The sequence below is a fragment of the Rhinatrema bivittatum genome, chromosome 1 (genome assembly GCF_901001135.1).
Source record: "Rhinatrema bivittatum chromosome 1, aRhiBiv1.1, whole genome shotgun sequence".
Classification (NCBI taxonomy): domain Eukaryota; kingdom Metazoa; phylum Chordata; class Amphibia; order Gymnophiona; family Rhinatrematidae; genus Rhinatrema; species Rhinatrema bivittatum.
The window spans coordinates 542,775,787-542,796,992 of record NC_042615.1 but is presented as its reverse complement, the minus strand read 5'-3'; the positions used below and the strand labels follow the sequence as shown (position 1 = coordinate 542,796,992).

Here is a 21,206-nt window from a genome sequence, read left to right as displayed (position 1 = left end):
CCACTTGATTCTGGCATCACTACTGGGCATTGCTGATGTCATTTGCTGTACAAGCTCTACTCACAGATTAAATCTGTGCAATTTCCAAGTGATGTACAGTATCTCCTCAATTGCTCTAATTTTGAATAGCAGCTCAGAGTATGGTGGGAACCTCTCAGACTGGTCCTCTATGAGGTCTCTCAAATGCAACCAGGTAATCAAGTCAACCCCGTACAAAATGTTGCAATAATTGCCCGTCAGGGGTGAGTCCAATGAAAACTCCAAGCTCCAAAACCTTCTGGAGAAAAACCTGAAGTTGGCATAGTGATGAGTTTCAATGAATTGAAAGAACAATTCCTCTCCATTGGGCTACGCTGCCAGATGCCTTGTTAATTTCCTCCTAAGACTGCTTTGGTGTGGCACCTTCCCCCACATAAGAGGCAACATTTAAAGCTGGATGAAGAAGACTTTCAAATCGTTTTCTCTTCTTGGCACCAGCAGGAAGGTCTGGATCTTGGAATAGTTGCTTAATCTGAATACGCCATACTTCATAGTTTCCTTCATTGCTAGTTTCAGGGACATTCCTCAGAAAAGTCTTTAATATTCCTATAAGTACGGTTCGTTTCTGCTCCTTTATATGCCCGTGAAACATCTGCAGGAATGATGAGAGATAGAGTAGAATATTCATTGAGGATCCCTGGCCAAGGTCCCTGGGACCTTACTCCAGTCACATGGCTGGGGCAAGATCAGATCGGTGTCATTTGGGAAAATGGCGCTGTCCAGATTGGATATGAGGGTGCACCTAGCGCCAATGAGGGATGCACTTTTAGAGATGGATGGTGGGGGGGAAGGGGGTGAGGACAGGACACAGGGGGTGTCAGAGCTGCCTTGACTAGTGACCCCAGGTTGAGAGGGGGTCAACACCTTTATTTTTTCTGCCACTTTATATGTGCAGCGGGAGCCTCAACACCTGCGTTAGCGTCTTGGGCCTCCCATTACACATCGAACGTATTTCAAAGAGATGTTATTTTATCGCGGTTGAATACCTTCTCGGTCAGCCACAATAAAATGTTAACATCAAATTACCTATGCATGACCTTCTTTGCATGCATTTGCATTATTCATGCATGCAAAGGTCATTGTAATAGGGAAAGGTATCTGGGAGGGGAGATGTAAAATATTATGCAATATATGTGACTTAATTCGCATTAGAGCACAGGCACGGCTTGCTGCATCACCCAGCAAGTTAGTTAGATAACATCAGATCTGCTTCAGAGCAGGTCTAAAGCTATCCAGTTTTGTGTGGACAGATAACTTGTTATTTATCTGGATATCTACTTCCCCACTCCCAATTTCATAGATATATATATATATATATATATATATATATTAGGGATGTGAATCGGGCTTCAGACGATATTTTCAAAATCGTCAGAAATCGGGGGCTCCCCCAAAATGATAGGAAAACCCCACGATATTGATCGTGGGGGTTCTCTTATCATTTGGGGGGAGGGCGGGAAAAAGGGCACACAAAAATAACCCCTAAACCCATCCCAACCCTTTAAAACTAATACCTTAGCTTCCCCCACCCTCCCGACCCCCCCAAAAACCTTTTACAGGTACCTGGTGGTCCAGGTACCTGCCACTAATCAAAATGGCGCCGATGGCCCTTTGCCCTTACCATGTGACAGGGTATCCGTGCCATTGGCCGGACCCTGTCACATGGTAGAAGCACTGGATGGCCGGCGCCATCTTGTGCTCCTACCATGTGACAGGGGCTGACCAATGGCACTGGTAGCCCCTGTGACATAGTAAGGGCAAAGGCTATCGGCGCCATTTTGAATATGGGCAGCCGATGGTCCAGGTGCAGGAGGTCGCTCCCGGACCCCTGCTGGACTTTTGGCAAGTCTTGTGGGTGTCAGGAGGGTCCCCCAAGACTTGCCAAAAGCCCCTGGTGGTCCAGCGGGGGTCCGGGAGTAATCTCCTGCACTCGGGCCATCGGCTGCCAGTAATCAAAATGGCGCCGATAGCCTTTGGCCTTACTATGTCACAGGGGCAACCAGTGCCATTGGTCAGCCCCTGTCACATGGTAGAAGCACAAGATGGCGTGGGCCATCCAGTGCTCCTACCATGTGATAGGGTCCGGCCAATGTCACGGATACCCTGTCACATGGTAAGGGCAAAGGACCATTGGCGCCATTTTGATTAGTGGCAGCCGACGGCCCAGGAGCGGGAGATCGCTCCAGGGACCCCCACTGGACCACCAGGTACCTGTAAAAAGTTTTTGGAGGGGTCGGGAGGGTGGGGGAAGCTAAGGTATTAGTTTTAAAGGGTCGGGGTGGGTTTTTTGTTTATCGGCTCGGGCGCAGCCGATAAACAAAACCGCGATCAGGCCCGATGAAAAAAAAAACCACATGTGAATCGGAACCGGAATCTGAACCAATTCCAGTTCCGATTCACATCTCTATGATATATATATATATATAAAACAGCAAGACTAACCCAAGTAAGGGAAAGAGCGCTTTCTTTAGTAGGACCTATGCTATGGAACTGCATGCCTGTCGAGATCCACTTACAAAGAGACATCAAAACCTTCAGAAAAAATTTAAAAACATGGTTATTTAAACAAGCGTACAACAAAGAAGAGAGAGTAGAATACAAGGAAAATAGAAGGTGATCTGCAGTACACCCAAGAACACTACCCCAATCTACAAGGGTATGTATTTTTATTTTTATATATTTTCGCTTACCACCAAAGAATAAAATACTATAATTTCTCTATTTTAAATCTGTCACTAAAAAAAAAAATGGACATGATGTATCACACCCACCTATGAGTAATTATAACAAACTATGTTACCGTAAATTGTTGGCACCTGTTTAGTTGATAGAATTCATTATTTTTTTCCATCATTAATGTTTGTGCCTTATTGTAAACCGTTGTGATGGTACCTAACTTAATGACAGTATAGAAAAGGTTTTAAATAAATAAAATAAATAAAATATATAGCCCTCGCTAATTCCCTCCTATATTTACGCTTCCAGCACTGCTTTTGTCACATGTAGCGCTGGAGCGCTGGGAGTGGGTAAAGTTTAAACTCTGCTCCTGGCAAAGATTTGTTTGCTTCAGAGGGGATGGGGGGCTCCAGGCAAAGGGGAATAAACCGTGATACTTCAGGACAGCGGGAGGGCAGGTGGGTTCCGCAGCAGCTCTGTTTATTAATATTATTACTAGAACCGGGGAATGGGGTGGGGACCAGCAACTGGCAGACCAAGAACATGGTTTTTTTAAATTTAGGAGGCTATTAGAGAGTGGGGGTATGGCCCAGCAGGGTTATATATGAAATTTGAGGGGGGCAAGAGAATTGGGTCACATGCCCCTTTACTTCTTTTACAGCACTACTTAATCGGACATCTTTTGAAGAGATCCGGTTAAGTAGAAAGTGATTCTGCCATACAAGGCTGGATAACTAAAAACCTAACCGGTTGGTTATATTCAAACATAGCCAGTAGGTTTTTAAGTTATCCAACTACATGTATCTGGGACAAGTTATCCGGCTAACTTTAGCTTGCTAGCTTACTGAAACATAAATTTCGTACTGTCTGGTATTTTTTTCCATGAAGAAGCGGGCAAACTCTTCTGCTGAGAGATCTTTTGTATTAGTAGATGGTGTTCAGGATTCAGAGTTTTCACGGATTTGAAGGCAGGATAAATGGGAAAAGATGTTGCTGCTTCTGATTTATTTATTTTATTCAGCAGCTTTTCTATACCGATATCAGTAGGCACATCATATCGGTTTTCATCAAACAATAGATGGAAAATACAAAGAACAGGGAGAGGGGAGTGGGACAACAAAAGTAACATGTTGCAACAACGGTGCTGCAGCTGGAGTAGGCTATATTGGTGAGCCAGAGAAAGGAGAAACTGGAGAGGTAACATATTAACATAATAACTTAGATGGATAACTTAGAGAGGCATGAGGTTAACTGTAAGGTGAGAAAAAGGTGGCATAATGGGGTACATGGATCTAGTCTGGATATGCCTGGTGGAAAAGCCAGGTCTTTAGCATTTTCTTGAATTTAAAGGGGCAGGGCTCAAGGCGGAGGTTTGTAGGTAGAGCATTCCAGCGAGTGGGGCCAGCAATTGATAGGGCGCGGTCCCTTGTTCTGATGCTGACGAACTGCTCAAATTCTTGCTGCAATAGCTCCTGCAAAGAAAATCTTCTGCCTTCAAGAAATCTGGCAACCCTGAAATCCTCAAAAGGCATAGATCATTAATTATTAGGGATGTGAATCGTTTTCCATATCGTCTTAACGATAGAAATCGTGTGGCAGGGCAAGAAAATCGTCTTAGGCACGATTTTTTAGTTAAAAAATCGTTAAAAATCGTTTTTTCCGATTAGTGCGCACTAACTCGAGTTAGTGCGCACTAACGGGAGTTAGTGCGCACTAACTGGGAGTTAGTGCGCACTAACTGAAAATGATACAATTTGACACTTTTCAGGTCAGTTAAGGTCAGTTTAGGAATGAATATGTATTCCTATTGGCTGCCCTCTTATTTATTCATGTTACCAAGTTTCCTACTGACAGTATATGGGGGATGGGAAATGGAAACAGTTGGTAGCTTGACAAAACAAGTAATGTGATCAGTCAATGTGACTAGAACTTGTGCCCTAACCCTGATACCAGGGGTATTGTGATCTTCCTGCACACAGTGCGCTATCCCTATTAATACCAGGAGTGTTGTGATCTTCCTGCACACAGTGCCCTATCCCTAATACCAGGGGTGTTGTGATCTTCCTGCACACAGTGCCCTATTCCTGATACTGGGGGTGTTGTGATCTTCCTGCACACAGTGCCCTATTCCTGATACCGGGGGTGTTGTGATCTTCTTGCACACATCCCGATATCAGGGATAGGGCACTGCATGCAGGAAGATCACAACACTCCTGGTATTAATAGGGATAGGGCACTGCATGCAGGAAGATCACAACACCCCTGGTATCAGGGATAGGGCACTGTGTGCAGGAAGATCACAATACCCCGGAGGAGTGAGGGTCAGGCAGCTCCCCCCTGTCTGTGAAGCCAGCCTCTCACTAGTAATGCAGGGAGGGAGCTGTCTCAGACTTCACCATCCTCCCCCCCCCCTTACCCACACACCATTCACTAGCTGGGACATGGGGGAAGTCAGGAGTGAGGGTCAGGCAGCTCCCCCCTGTCTGTGAAGCCAGCCTCTCACTAGTAATGCAGGGAGGGAGCTGTCTCAGACTTCACCATCCACCCCCCCCCCCCTCACCCACACACCATTCACTAGCTGGGACATGGGGGAAGTCAGGAGTGAGGGACAGGCAGCTCCCCCCTGTCTGTGAAGCCAGCCTCTCACTAGTAATGCAGGGAGGGAGCTGTCTCAGACTTCACCATCCTCCCCCCCCCCTCACCCACACACCATTCACTAGCTGGGACATGGGGGAAGTCAGGAGTGAGGGTCAGGCAGCTCCCCCCTGTCTGTGAAGCCAGCCTCTCACTAGTAATGCAGGGAGGGCGCTGTCTCAGACTTCACCATCCTCCCCCCCCCCCCCTCACCCACACACCATTCACTAGCTGGGACATGGGGGAAGTCAGGAGTGAGGGTCAGGCAGCTCCCCCCTGTCTGTGAAGCCAGCCTCTCACTAGTAATGCAGGGAGGGAGATGTCTCAGACTTCACCATCCACCCCCCCCCCCCCCTCACCCACACACCATTCACTAGCTGGGACATGGGGGAAGTCAGGAGTGAGGGACAGGCAGCTCCCCCCTGTCTGTGAAGCCAGCCTCTCACTAGTAATGCAGGGAGGGAGCTGTCTCAGACCTCACCATCCTCCCCCCCCCCCCCCTCACCCACACACCATTCACTAGCTGGGACATGGGGGAAGTCAGGAGTGAGGGTCAGGCAGCTCCCCCCTGTCTGTGAAGCCAGCCTCTCACTAGTAATGCAGGGAGGGAGCTGTCTCAGACTTCACCATCCTCCTCCCCCCCCCCCTCACCCACACACCATTCACTAGCTGGGACATGGGGGAAGTCAGGAGTGAGGGTCAGGCAGCTCCTCCCTGTCTGTGAAGCCAGCTTCTCACTAGTAATGCAGGGAGGGAGCTGTCTCAGACTTCACCATCCTCCCCCCCCCCCCTCACCCACACACCATTCACTAGCTGGGACATGGGGGAAGTCAGGAGTGAGGGTCAGGCAGCTCCCCCCTGTCTGTGAAGCCAGCCTCTCACTAGTAATGCAGGGAGGGAGCTGTCTCAGACTTCACCATCCTCCCCCCCCCCTCACCCACACACCATTCACTAGCTGGGACATGGGGGAAGTCAGGAGTGAGGGTCAGGCAGCTCCCCCCTGTCTGTGAAGCCAGCCTCTCACTAGTAATGCAGGGAGGGAGCTGTCTCAGACTGGTATCAGGGTTAGGGCACTGTGTGCAGGAAGATCACAACACTCCTGGTATTAATAGGGATAGGGCACTGTAAGAGATGACTGTAGTAGATTGAATAAAGATCTGATGTTTCTGCTCTCCTCACACCAAACAAAAACAACACACAAGCAGAGAAGCCCTTCTTACAAAGCTGAGGTAGTGAGTTAAGTAGGAGGAAAAGTAAACATACTGGTGCCAGTGTGGCTACTTAAAAAATACACTTACCAACAATCAATTACATATATTTGAACTGTGTACAGTTCCAGCCAGGACCACCTTTCTAAAATGCACAGTGATTGGCAAATTCAACATGCACTAGCATTTCAGGTGCCTGCTAACAAAAATAATAAACAAACAAGTTCTAGTCACGTGAGTGCTGATCATTACATTACTTTTTTTGTCAAGCTTCCAACTGTTTCCATTTCACATCCCCCCAACCATATTGGTAACATCAATAGATAAGAGCACAGCCAGCCAATAGGAATACATACATACATATTCATTCCTAAGTGACCTTTACTGACCTGGGAAGTGTGAACACTTTGTTTAATTTTCTGTTGGTGTTCGTTAGTTTCCAGTTCCATTTCCCATCCCCCCAACCATCACCTCAGTGGTAACCTTGGTAATATCAATAGATAAGAGGGCAGCCAGCCAATAGGAACACATATTCATTCCTAACTGACCTTCAGTGACCTGGAAAGTGTTTATTTGTATCATTTTCAGTTAGTGCGCACTAAATCGAGTTAGTGCGCACTAACGGGGAGTTAGTGCGCACTAACACGATTTAACGATTTTTAACGATAAATCGTTAGAATTTCTATTGTATCGTGTTCTATAACGATTTAAGACGATATAAACATTATCGGACGATAATTTTAATCGTTGAAAAACGATTCACATCCCTATTAATTATAAACCAATAGCATGGCATTGCATCTGTCTTGGGTTAGCAGAGTCAGTAATCTCTCTGTACATGCTCTGTGCTAGCCTGTAACTCTACATACACACATCTTTTTTTATTAAGCAAATCATAAACATATTCAAAGCTGTTTAGTTGGATAGCTAACAACTTATCTGGGGTAAGTGCTAACCTTTTTAAATATTTAGACACTTAGCGAATAAATCATTATCTATCTATAATTAAGCTGGATTAAAATGAGGCTTTCTGGGGGTGTTCCAGGGAGTGACTAGTTTATCCAGCTAACTTAGACAATTTTAAATTATAACCAGCTAAGTAAGCTGGATAACTTTAGACTTGTTTCAGAGCAGGTCTAAAGTTATGCAGCCTTGTGTGACTGGATAACTTCCTATTTAAATGGATATCTGGTTAAGTGTCAGTCCCAATTCCCCACTCCCCTCCCCATATCAAATGTAACAAAGCCCTTGCTGGCATAGTGATGTACCGCCACATTTATTTGCATAGTCTTATTTACTCATCTTGCTACTCTATTACATTAATTGGCTGAAATGTAAATATTGCTCTGTTCTTTCTCTCCCCTCTTCCAGTTCCAAGTTAATTTTTCCCTGTTTTATTGTAACTTTCTCACATCCTTTTTCTGATTCCCTGTATTTAAAAGTTCAAGGTTCTTATTGAGAATATTGTTTATTACGCTACATTATGCTCTCACACTTTGTTAATTGTAAACCGGGTTGATGTGATGCCTGTCATGAAACTCGGTATAACAAAAACATTAAATAAATAAAATAAATAAAATAAAATGATCTTCCCAAATCCCTTCTATACCAAAATCAAGGCAATGGCCCTCCAGGCCTCCTTCCTTCTGCCCCTGGAAAAAAAATATTGAACAAAACTGGGCAAAGTCACCATGCTCCAACCCCCCCCCCCCCCCCCCAAGACTTCTCACCCATCTAGTATCTTAAAAACTTAGGGATGTGCATTCGTTGCGCTATTCATTTCAGTGCTACACACATATCTCACAAATGGTATATGCATGTGTGGGTGGCCACCTACATGTGTGCATACCATCAGTTTTGCGCGCCTACTATCAATTCATATGATAAATGTGTACTGCCGAAATGAATGAAACAAATGGATCAATAAATGCACATTCCTATAAAATATGCCCTTATGTGGCCTGGGATCACAGCCTGTGGCAATCTCAAGGGCTTCCAGCGTAGCTCTTGGAAGTTGTGCTGGAAGTGTAAGGTATCAGCATAACTGTTCAGCAACTGACTTAACTTTAGCTGGATAACTTGTCCAGTCAGCAGCTTGCTGAATATGGACCTCAGTATCTTTTGAAAAGTTAAATGCATTATTTTCACTGACTCAACTTTCTCAATGCAACTAATAACAGTGGTTTGCATAGCTACAAATCCCAACAGTCTAAAAACTAATATGCAGACAAAGTATTAGTGGGAATTCCATTACTGTTCTCTCAAAACTAACTCCAACACAATTTTAGTGACAGAAAATATGAAGGGTTGCTTACCTTAATTAAAAAAAATAGCTTTTAAGCAGTGCTTCAAAGCAAAATCCCCTCTGTCCCGGGTATCAGCGTCAGTAATCTGCCTGCACATGCTCTATGCTAGACTGTAATTCTACAGCTCTTTTACATCCCTTAAGGAGATAGCACACAGTTTGAAGTCCTAAATAGGATAGGGCTGTTCAGCTTGGAGAAGAGATGGCTGAGGGAGGATATGATAGAGGTATATAAATCATGAGAGGTCTAGAACTGATAGATGTAAATCAGTTATTTACACTTTGGGATAATAGAAGGACTAGAGGACACTCCATGAAGTTAGCAAGTAGCACATTTAAAACTAATAGGAGAAAATTATTTTTCAGTCATCGCACAATTGAGCTCTGGAATTTGTTGCCAGAGAATGTGGTTAGTGCAGTTAGTATAGCTGTGTTTAAAAAAGGTTTGCATAAGTTCTTGGAGGAGAATTCCATTAACTGCTATTAGTCAAGTTGACTTAGGGAATGGCCTCTGCTACTATTGGCATCAGTAGCATGGGATCTTCTCAGTGTTTAGGTACTTGCCAGGTTCTTGTGGCCTGGTTTGGCCACTGTTGGAAACAGGATGCTGGGCTTGATGGACCTTTAGTCTGACCCAGTATGGCAATTTCTTATGTTCTTATCACAAGTGACACATCTCAGATGATTTTATTGTCTCATTATAGTTGGATTAGAAAAATTTCTCATGCATATTCATTAGGGATATCCTGAAAACCTGACAGGTTGGTGGCCCTTAAGGACTGGAACTGCCTATCACTGCTTTACAATCATCATACTGGGTACTTTGATCTGAATTGGTATATGAGAGTTCCAAATTTGCCACTTACTCTCAACCTAGCTTGATGTTACCCAGGTAGAAAGTCCATCAAGCTAGGTTGAGAGAACATTGCACAAATCTCATCTTTGGGTGCGTTTCCTCACTCCAAGGGTCATCAAATCTTCACAGGATAGCACTGTTCTGTTTGTACGTCTCACATTGAATGTCAAAGTGACCCCTAACCCCCTACACTAATACCTAAACCTCACCTTGAGTTTCTAGGTGGGCCTCCCATAGAGATTTAAATACATTTCTAGGGTGAGCACATTATGGCCAGTGTCTCTCTCTCTCTCTCTCTCTCTCTCTCTCTCTCTCTCTCTCTCTCTCTCTCATCCCCCCAGTGGTTGTACATAGGAAATACCACATTCTGGCATTTATCTCCAAGTGCAAAAACATTATCATAATTTGTGGTAACTTAGCTCTTCACATGGGTATTAGTGCAAATTGTGATAAACTGCCTATTACCATAAAACACACCCCTTTTTCTATCACATGCGGTATTTAGTGCATTTTGATAAATCCAGGCCTCAGAATGCATTTCCGTGCAAATTCCATTCAACTGCATGTTTCTATGCATGCATAATATTAAGGAACTTGTTTTGTTTGCCACTGCTCAAATTTCCTGCTACACTTTCATCATCTTCTGTGCATGAATTGACGCATATCACCCGGATTGTCCCAAGCAGATAAACGTATTCAGGCCAATGCGATATCATGCGCTGAGCCTAGCTCACAGGTTAAAGAGCACTTGGACGCTCATTTTGGATGCACTAGGTTAACACCAAATGCAATAAGGGGATTAGCTCGTCCAAAACGTGCGTCCAAACCAGAGCGCAGCTAACAGCACTCATCATATGTAAATGCAAGTAGATGAGGCTATTAGCTATTAGGGATGTGAATCGTTTTTTGATGATTTAAAACAATCGTCAGATATATTTTAAATCGTCAACAATTGTTAGAGCCACGATACAATAGCAATTCCCCCGATTTATCGTCAAAAAATCGTAAATCGGGGGAGGGGAGGGCGGGAAAACCGGCACACCAAAACAACCCTAAAACCCACCCCGACCCTTTAAAACAAATCCCCCACCCTCCCGAACCCCCCCAAAATGTTTTAAATTACCTGGGGTCCAGTGGGGGGGGGGGGTCCCGGCGCGATCATAGTATGACATAATGAGGGCAAAGGTAGCGCCGGCGCCATTTTGAATACTGGCAATACGGCCCGCATGCAGGAGGTCGCTCCCGGACCCCCGCTGGACTTTTGGCAAGTCTTGTGGGGGTCAGGAGGCCCCCCCAAGCTGGCCAAAAGTCCCTGGGGGTCCAGCGGGGGTCCGGGAGCGATCTCCTGCACTCGTGATGTCGGGTGACAGGAACCAAAATAGCGCCGGCGCTACCTTTGCCCTGTCATATGGTAAGGGCAAAGGGCCACCGGCGCCATTTCTATTAACGCAGCCGTGGCCCGAGAGTGGGAGATCGCGCCGGGACCCCCCCACTGGACCCCAGGTAATTTAAAACATTTTGGGGGGGTTCGGGAGGATGGGGGATTTGTTTTAAAGTGTTGGGGTGGGTTTTAGAGTTGTTTTAGTATGCCAGTTTTCCCACCCTCCCCCGATTTATGATTTTTTACGATTTTTTACCAAAAAAACCATGACGATCAGATATCCCTCCCCCCCCCAGCCAATATCGATCGTTAAGACGATTGATCACACGATTCACATCCCTATTAGCTATTACCTACTGATGCAAAAATTCACTGTGCACCAACTGTGCACCAACTCGCCACTGTGCGCCAACTGTGCACCAACTCGCCAGTGCTAGGTCTGGCGTTAAGTCTTTACGCACTCCGAGCTGAAAAATGACCCATAAAGCCAAAAAAAACCCCAAAATACTGCTTTACTGTGGTTCCTCCTACTTAGTATCATCCTGCTACTAAGTACATAGGAAGCACAGGAAGCAGCATAAAAAAAAAATCTTGCCGGAGGTCAGGTTAGGAAACGGATGCCCATTAATTGTCCGTCGGTTTTACTAATTGGCGCACAGCCCTATCTCCTAGGTGCCTGATGCCATGGACGTGCTAGGGACGTACATTTATCCCTAGCGTGTCCATTTTAGTGTGGCAGCTCACCAATTACATCGAGCGCCCAGGAGATGTGATTGTGTGCGCATTCAAAAAACGTGCATCCAGTTTGGACGCACGTTTTCGCGCGCACTTTATCGCATCAGCCTGATTGTGCATGTCTTCACTGCTGCAAACAAATGGCAACCACTTCCATTCTACCACTCTTGACAGTGTCCCTTGAAGCAAATATGCCCTAACAAGCCTTGAATTTAATTTCTGCTGTCCACAATCCACTTACTTTATATAGTGGGAAATAAAGTGTACCGAGATACATGCTGAAACGCATGGCAGATAATAAAGTGTGAAGAAAAGAATCTTTAGTTAGCTAAATTATGGAAATTTTAGCTTCTTGTAGAGCATGAAATTTACTTTCCTTACCTGTGATTTTACAAACCCAGCGATCATCTATCACACAGTTAGTAGACTTTAACTTTGAATGGTGCATCTTATGTTGGTGCAGGTAGGCCATTCCTTGAGCAATGTCTGTGGCAAAGGAAAACCTGAAAAAGACCCAGTGATCTGTGTGAGAAAGCATTTTCAGTAGTTCAGGCCTTGATTCAAACTCCTGCCAGCCACTTAACTCTGTACCTCAACAGTGTAGGAAGACAACTCTCTATGCTGAGCTCCAAGTCTTTGTGGTGAAAATTGTTAACCTGCCTAGAAAAAGCAAGAACTGTGAGATTACAATCTGTCCTAATATAATATTGGCTTAAATCTGCATCACATCCTTGTAACCCCTCCTTAGGGTACAAGTGAAGTATGGAGGGGGCATAAAGTTATTTGTAAGTTATTTGGGGCAGGAACCTGGCTTGCTTTTACTTCTCCTCCCATCCTTTCTTTGCTGACAGCCTACTCTACATTGTATCAATTTCTAACTGTACACATGTACCTGTTGCTTTCCTATGATTTTTATGACTCCATTGACTATAATTGTTTATAGAACTCATTCTATTTCAAATGAATGACACAAATAGGAGTCATTTAATTTGTGAGGCCCCTTCAATTCATTTCAGGTTCCACAAAAGACACAAATTTGCTCCTCTTCTCCAAATCTCCAGCAGATATCCCTGGGCCCTATTATTGAACCACGAAAACGCTTTTCTCCTCCCTCTCCTGCTCATCAGCGGGCCGATACAGTAAACCACACGGGAGAGCGGGTGAGCACCTGCTCTCCCGGCGTGCGCACAGGCCACTCTCCTGTGCGCACAATTCAGTAAGTTAATTTATTTAAATAAGGGCCCGCGGTAAAAAGAAGCGCTACGGACACTAGCGTCCCTAGTGCCTCTTTTTTGATGGAAGCAGCGGCTGTCAACGAGTTTGACAGCCGACGCTCAATTTTGGCGGCATTGGTTTTCAAACCCGCTGACAGCCACGGGTTCGGAAACCGGACGTCGACAAAATTGAGCATCCGGTTTTCAACCCTCGAGCCACGGGCCCATTTAAAAAATTTTTTTTTTATTTTTAACTTTTTATAACTTTTGGGGCCTCCGACTTAATATTGCCATGATATTACTTCGAGGGTGCACAGAAAAGCAGTTTTTACTGCTTTTCTGTGCACTTCTCCGGCGCTGGCAGAAATTAACACCTACCTTTGGGTAGGCGCTAATTTCTTAAAGTAAAATGTGCAGCTTGGCTGCACATTTTACTTACTGTATCGCTCGGGAATGACTAATAGGGCCATCAGCATGCATTTCGACGTGCTATTACCCCTTACTGAATAAGGGGTAAAGCTAGCGCTTCGAAAACGCGCGTCCAAATGCCGGTTAACAGCTGTATCGGCCTGTAGGATGCCGGTAAGTCATCCTTCTCCATATATTCTGATGATCTCATTACATGAAGGGAATTTCTCCCATTTTACGGTAGAGCAGAAAGTAAATTAACTTAATTCAGTCCCTAGTTAACGGGTTCTCATAAATCAAATAGTCAACTGAAAAATAGAAAAAGAGGATAGGGAGGGTGAAAAGAAACTCCCATCCAAATAAAAAGCACCATTGGGCAGGTAAGTTAACTATTACTTGCCGTGATCTGCTTGGCTCTCCATTCTTGGATTTTGATTGGCTGATAACACTCGCGCCAAAATGCGGCTCGCGTTTAAAATGCTGGCCCAGTGATACTGCATTTGCACTCCCTGTTAACCTGTTGCTGAAATTCTTTAAGGTATGTTCCATGTTTAATTCTATTGAAGTTTATGCCGGTTTGTACCCCTAGTGTATTAGGATCCATGTTAAATGTTGGAATTTTATTTTCAGATCTTGTGATTATATGGTGCTGCCCCTCCCGACGCAGCCAGCGGGCAAAACACGGGGTCCGTGTCGGGGGACCCCTACCTGTGATTGGAACTATACGATAAACTTGACAGTGGAGTTGCCATTTGAATTGCTGTAAACTAAATGAATATTTGGATCCAACGAGTTATTCTGCACTTGCTGTTTGTCCGGGAGCTCTACACCTCCCCACACCAATGGTACTTTATGACTGAATCCTAACGGGGAGCTGACAAGATCCTTACATATGTACCTTAGTCTCTCTCTTCCTATAAGCAGGGAGCAAGCTATCAGAACTGTTCCCAAATCAGGATGCAGGGAGTGACTTCACTTGGCTATAGCCAGCTACCACCTGAAGGCAAAAGCATAAATATGAGAAGGCACTTTCAGTCTCTTTATGTTATCCACAGCCAGCCCAGCAATTTTTGGGCTGTTCTGGAGAACCTTGACTGTATAATAGGTTATAATCCAGCATAACAGACCTTCCCATTCCTTACTCTTTGAAATGAAGTAGATAAATATTAATAAAATGATGGCTTACATAAAGAAACTGGCATTAGTGTTTTCTCTAGCACTGGCATCCTTCCCAATTTATTTCTGCTACATAATAGGTCTGATTTACCAAGCACTTTCTTTTCTGTTCTGTAACAGCTCTAAAAACTATGATAAATTAGGCTTCAAAACCAGTCAGTTACAAAAGAACAAAAGTGAGAGCTAGCCCAGTGACTCAGCAACAGTCCTGTTCATTGCCGTACAGAAAACAGGCTGGCTTTCTAAACCAACTTAGAATTCACAGCCCGTAGCAAGGAGGGAGTCTCAAAAATCAAAATCACTCTGTGGTGATTCCTAATTGCTCAACTTAGCGTGTACTTGTACCAGAATCTGGAAGGAGTCTGTGGCCCCTGGCCAAGGACTATCACCTGCAATGCATGGGCTAGGTGAAGGTTATAAAATAAAAGGAAAAAACCCTGGGTAGATGTGAATGAAGACTCATTGTGCTATAGCCCAATAGCAGCAGTTTCCAATTCCGCTGGAAACCCAAAGCAGCAGGAGAAAACTGATGGGCCAGAAACCAAAGACAAAAGAAGTAGAGTAAAATGCACATGCATGTGGTGTTGAAAACTCAGACTAGATGTATTCTGCACATTAAAAAAAAGGTGGAAAGAAGACCAAATGAATGTCAGCATGGTTAGATGGTAAGACGAAAGAGGTTATTAAAGTCAAAAGAACATCCTTCAAAAACTGGAAGGTGGATCCAAATGAAGAAAATAGGAAAGAGCGTGAGGACTGGCAAGTTAGATATAAAGCATTATTAAAACAGGCCAAAAGAGAATTTGGAAAGAAACTTGCCAGAGAAGCAAAAGCTCAAAGTAAAAATGTATTCGAAGCAAGAAGCCAGTGGGAATTGGACCACTAGATGACCAAAGATAAACGAAGTACTCAGGGAAGACAGGTCTTAGCAGAAAAACAAAGAGGTCCATATTTAGAAGCATTTAGATGGATAGCTCTGAAGTTATCCAGCTGTATTTTAGTGAGTTATCTTATTATCTGGCTAAAATTTAGCTGGCTAACTTAGGAGTTATATTAGTGAGCTAATTTATGCAGCTAACTCCGATATTCAGAGTTAGCCGAATAATTTAGGCTGCCAAGTCTGGTTGGGCCAAAGAGCGGTCCTAAAGTTAGCTGGATAAAGTTAGGCATTTAAGATGGCCGACTATATTGAATAGTGCGGCTGCACTACTGAATAAACCTCTAAAGTTAGCCAGATAAGTTTATCCGGCTAACTTTGTTATCCATACAGTGACTGAATATGGGCCTCATTATGAATTCTTTTCTTCATTCTTTACTCATGAGGGTGTTCAGGAAATAGCTACCCCTGGTAACATTCTTTGAGGATGGTGGTTCAGAGGCACCGAATCCAAGCATGGGTTAACCAGGAAAATGTAATATAGAGCAAAGCGACAAACCAAAGAGCAACAAATCACAAGGGAACAAATGGCAGTGGAGACCTTCAGCATTTGCTATGCTCCACAATAGGAAAGGAGACTCAGAAGATGATAGCCTCGTTGAAACTGGGTGAGGGCCAGAGCAAATTCTCTGCAGTTGCAGAGGCGAGTGGCTTCTTGATTCCTGTCCTGATCATGCTTTCTCTTTCTTCCTTACCTTCTATACCACCTGATCTTTGTATAGGCCAGGAATGGGCACTAGTTTCCAGAATGGAGACATATGAGACTTTACTGTGGAAGTTACTAATAAATGTCATCTCAAGATTCAGTCATTAGGAAGCAAGATGAACACTTGTTTAATTGTAAAAAGGACCATCATCCTTGCAGAATTCTATTATGACCCTTGTTAAGACCCTTGGTATCTCAACTTGGCACTTGGGATAATTTGGCACTTTGTAACAAATTGGAGATCTTGAAAATGCCTTCAGGAAGAAGAATTTGCATTTTATAAATTTTTCTGTCTTTAATTATGAGACATTTTGATATGTTTAAAATAAAAATTTGGACGCTCTTAAATACCCTGTTGAAGCTTTTCCACCAATCTTGATGATATAATATGCCTTCAGTAAAAGGATAACTCCCCTGGAAAGGGAGTGGGGGCATAGAACTTGACAGTTTTGATGTAACAGCTTTATTAGTGTCCTTCATAAGAAGGGATACTAGAGCAATCCTACTTGTTTCATTCACTTTGGAGCCTCATTCTTTGTTTTTTGATAAGGTCAGGGTTACCCTGACCTCAGTGAGGCAGCTCAAAAGAGCATAAGAAATGCCATACCAGATCACATCCGGTCCATCAAGCCCAGCAAATTCTCTCTGACAATGGCCAATACAGGTCACAAGCACCTGGCCTCTGGATCCCAAAGAATAAATCCAATCCTTGCTCATTACCAGTGATAAGCAGTGGCTTTCCAAGTCTACATGGCTAATAATAGTTTATAGACCTTCCTTCAGGAACTAGTATATACTCTTTTTAAACCTAGCTATGTTAACTGCTTTCCCCATATCCTCTAGCAACAAATTCCACAGTTTAATTGTGTGCCGAGTGAAAAAATAAATTTTCTAATTTATTTGAAATGTGCTATTAGCTTTAAGGAATGTCCCCTAGGGATGTGCACTAATTAGAAATGAAATAGGAAATGACAACAATATTTTGTTTCATTTCATTTTTAAAATGAAACCATTGAAAATCCAACAAAATTTTGTTGGTTTTCACGTTTCATTTTGAAAAAGAAAAAAAATTCCCCTGTTGGGCCCAGGCCCCAGGCCCCAGGTTGAGCCTATGCACAGTAATAGGCTGAAGCCAAAAGAAGGGACTGTGGTAGACCACTGAGCGTGAAGCCAGCAACTTGACCTAGGCTTACGCCCAAAGCAGGAGCCGCAGTCTATGCCAGAGTACAACACCGGGGATTTAGCCTAGGCCAAGGCCAAGGCCAAAAAAAGATTACCCGGGTGGAGAAACTTCCCAGCCCCCACTAACCTTGTCCATTGGGGCTTGACCCAGTATGGCATAGCTTATGTTCTTTCTTATGGTCTTATTTTTTATTTTTTTTTTGCAAAGGCAGCATGTCTTGACTGTCCTTTGATTTTCTTTATTGAATTGTTGCCTCCATGGAGCCTTTTTATTTGGATGGGAGTTTCTTTCCACCCTCCCAGTCCATGTTAATTTTTAACTTGATTTATTTATGTTTGCGTATCCATTAACTAGGGACTCAAGTTAATTTACTGTAAACCACCCTGGTGGGGAACTACTGGGTTGCACAGTCACTTAGGTGTTTGAGGGTTTTCAGGCCAAACAGGGTTTTCCCTTTCAGATGGTATTTGATTAAAATAGTTCACCAGATGGTAAAAATCAAGTAAGCTCACGACAAGAACAAAAATAAGAAAGTGAAATGTTAGGAAAGTGTATACATTTTATTTTGGAGAATTAAGCTGGTAAATGGAATGAATCACTGTGAATTAAGTTAAATTAGCAAATATGAATGTAGCAATGAAATAATGTTCAAAAACATCTAATAGCACTTCACATCAATAATGTCTGTGATTGATCTCTTAACAGATATTTCTCACAAGAGCAAGGAAAAGAACAAGAACCAGCTCTTTGGAAACGATTACCAATTAACATCAGATAAGTATATTTTCTTTCTCCTTTGAATTATTATTTTGTTTGCTATTGAACTTTATATTCAGTTCTAAGGCCTGATCCTTTCTGTTACTTATTTTCCAGAACTTCAGAGAACCTCTTTAAAGATTCAAGATTTTAAACCTTTCAGGTAAGTATTTCTCTCTTTTCTTTCCTGCTTTCTGTGTGTTTCTATTCTTTGTGCATGTTTCTCTTCCTTTTGTTTTTTAATTATGTTTCTCTTATTTACTTCTGTTTTATAAATGTCTCAGTTTGTGTGCATACTTATCTCTTTTTTTCCCCTCTGCAACTAGGGGGTGGAGCTAATGAGCACTGTTGGTGAACAGAGAATATATTTGCCTCAGGAATAAAGAGAAGCTTTTGTTGTTTGAGTTTAAAGTTTGCATTTGATATTTGCAATCGGAAACAGGAACTTCTTAACTCTTGACCCCGTAGTCTTTTCCAGTTTTCAGCACAATATCTATCTACTATCCTGACTTTATAAAATTAAAAAGAAATGCTGGCTTTCGTTCCCTGAAGTATCTTCCACCAAGTATGGTCCTTTTGTGTATATAAATTATCCTAAAATTAATTATACTAAATAAAGGATAATTGAGATTCTCCTAACTAATTACCAAGAGAGAGCTGAAGTGATCTGTAACAATAGATGATGTGTGTGAAGTGACAGTATGTGATGACAATAAAATGACTATGAGATGTGAGTGAAGTGAATATGAATTGTAAAATGGGACAAATGTAACTACCTGTGAAACAAGCCTTAGTACATCAATGATCAGGTGACTTGAGAGGAAAATGGGATATCTTCAGGCATTCATCCAAATACACCCTTTCTTTGTTGCATGTGCTGGCCGCGGCAGGTTTATTTATTTATTTATAGTTTTTTATATACCGCGGCACGTAATGCACATCACCTCGGTTTACAGCAAACAGTAATTCAGCCATAGGCTTTACAATAAACATAAGTGGAAAAAGCCAAATGCTTGTTTAACAGTTAACTAGGAATATAAATATCATATACATATGTGTAACAATGATAACTGAAATAATTAACTTAAAGTCTGTCCTGTAGGGACATTTTTTGTAGGGAAATTTTTGGGGTTTTTTTCGGGAATAATACGGGTAGGAAAGGGGGGAATCATGGGGGGGGGAGGGAGTCAGGGGGGGAAGGGAAAGGCAAGGTAGGGGGGAGGAATCAGGTGGAGGTTGAGCAGCAATGTATGTAATTTGCATGAGTCCCATCCTTCAAGGGTAGGCTTTTCTAAACAGCCATGTTTTTGGGTTATGTTTAAATTTTCGGTGGCAAGGTTCCTGGCGCAGCTCCGAGGGCATATTGTTCCACATTGTGGCTCCTGCTATGATGAGCAAGCGTTCTTTTGTAGATGCATGTTTAGTTAGTTTAGGAGAAGGGATCGGCAGTCTGGCCTGATGTTGGGATCTGATTGGACGGTTTATTTTTTTGAAATACAGGTGCTCAGAGAACCATTGCATGTTTCGGTTATGGATGGCCTTGTGTTTCAGCGTAATATATTTGTATATGATCCTGGATGCTACGGGTAGCCAGTGAAGGGATTGAAGCGCGGGAGTGATGTGATCGTGGCGGCGTGTGTTGGTGATGATACGAGCCGCTGCATTTTGTAGCATTTGTAATGGTTGTAACGTGTTTTTTTGGAAGGCCTAATAGCAATGCGTTGCAGAAGTCAAGCTTTGATAGAATAGTAGCTTGTAGTACAGTGCGGAAGTCGTGTGGGTGTAATAGAGGTTTGATACGCTTCAGCATGTGTAGCTTAAAAAATCCGTTTTTCACAGTGTCAGCGATGAATTTTTTAAACGTAAAATTGTTGTCAATGATAACACCAAGGCTGCGGACTTGTTGTGCAGTAGGAGGGCAGCCTTGTGGTAGGACAGTTGTGTTCAGTGTTCAGTTGTTTGCAGGTGATATGATGAGAAGTTCAGTCTTGTGGGTGTTGATAGCCAGAAAGTTGTCGGTGAGAAGTTTTTTTATTTCAGTGAGGGCCACATTCCAAGTGTTCAGGGCATTTGAGAGAGAACTGTTGATAGGTATGAGGATCTGCACATCATCTGTGTAAATGAAGTGTTGAAAACCCAGTTTTGACAGTAGACGGCATAGTGGTGTGAGATAAATATTAAACAGCGTTGACGAAAGTGCAGATCCTTGGGGTACTCCTTGTGTGAGGCTTCTAGGTTTAGATTCACTTCGTCCACTTTTAACACTATATGTCCTATTGCTCAGGTAGGATTGGAACCAGAGTAGTGCTGTGCCGGTGATACCTATTTCAGTGAGGTGTGTGATGAGTGTGTTGTGATTTACAGTGTCAAAGGCGGCAGATATATCTAGAAGGGCGAGTATGTATGCATGGCCAGAGTCTAGGGCTTTTAAGAGTGATTCTGATAGTGATAGGAGAAGCGTTTCAGTGCTGTGGTACTTTCTGAATCCATATTGAGATGGGAAGTGTAATTGATGCTCGTCTAGGTATTCGGTGAGTTGTTTGTTGATGATTCTTTCTATTATTTTGGATAGGAAGGGGAGGTTCAAAACTGGACGATAGTTCGCTGGGTCAGAGGTGTCTAGGTTTGATTTTTTAAGAGTCAGTTTTATGATGGCATGTTTGAGTTGAGAAGGAACTGTGCCCAGTGTGATTGATTTGTTGAGGATCTTTGCTATGGGTTTAGCTATGGTGGTGCGGAAAGAGAGAAGTGTTTTTGTGGGCATAGTGTCTGCGGGGTGTAGAGCTGGTTTAATTTTCTTCAGTATTGACTCTACTTCTATATGAGATGTATTTTCAAGATTTGTAAGCTTTGCTTCAATAATTTTATTGGTGGCTGGAGATGGTTGGATGGTGAAGGTTGATAGGGTAGTTAGAGAGAGTTTGATGTTGTGGGTGCAGTTGGTCATTGCTGATGAATTGGATTGTATTTGTGAATTAAAGCGAGTCATAAT

At 43.2% G+C, this 21,206-nt stretch overlaps 1 protein-coding gene across 1 annotated transcript in view; it reads right to left on the bottom strand.

Moving 5' to 3' along the window:
* Nucleotides 1–21,206, bottom strand: part of LOC115098645 (atrial natriuretic peptide receptor 1-like) — a 264,895-nt gene that overhangs the window by 92,268 nt on the left and 151,421 nt on the right. Inside the window, exon 11 of the mRNA XM_029615400.1 lies at nt 12,216–12,337. Coding sequence (XP_029471260.1) covers nt 12,216–12,337 — 122 coding nt within the window. The remainder of the gene's footprint in view (nt 1–12,215; nt 12,338–21,206) is intronic.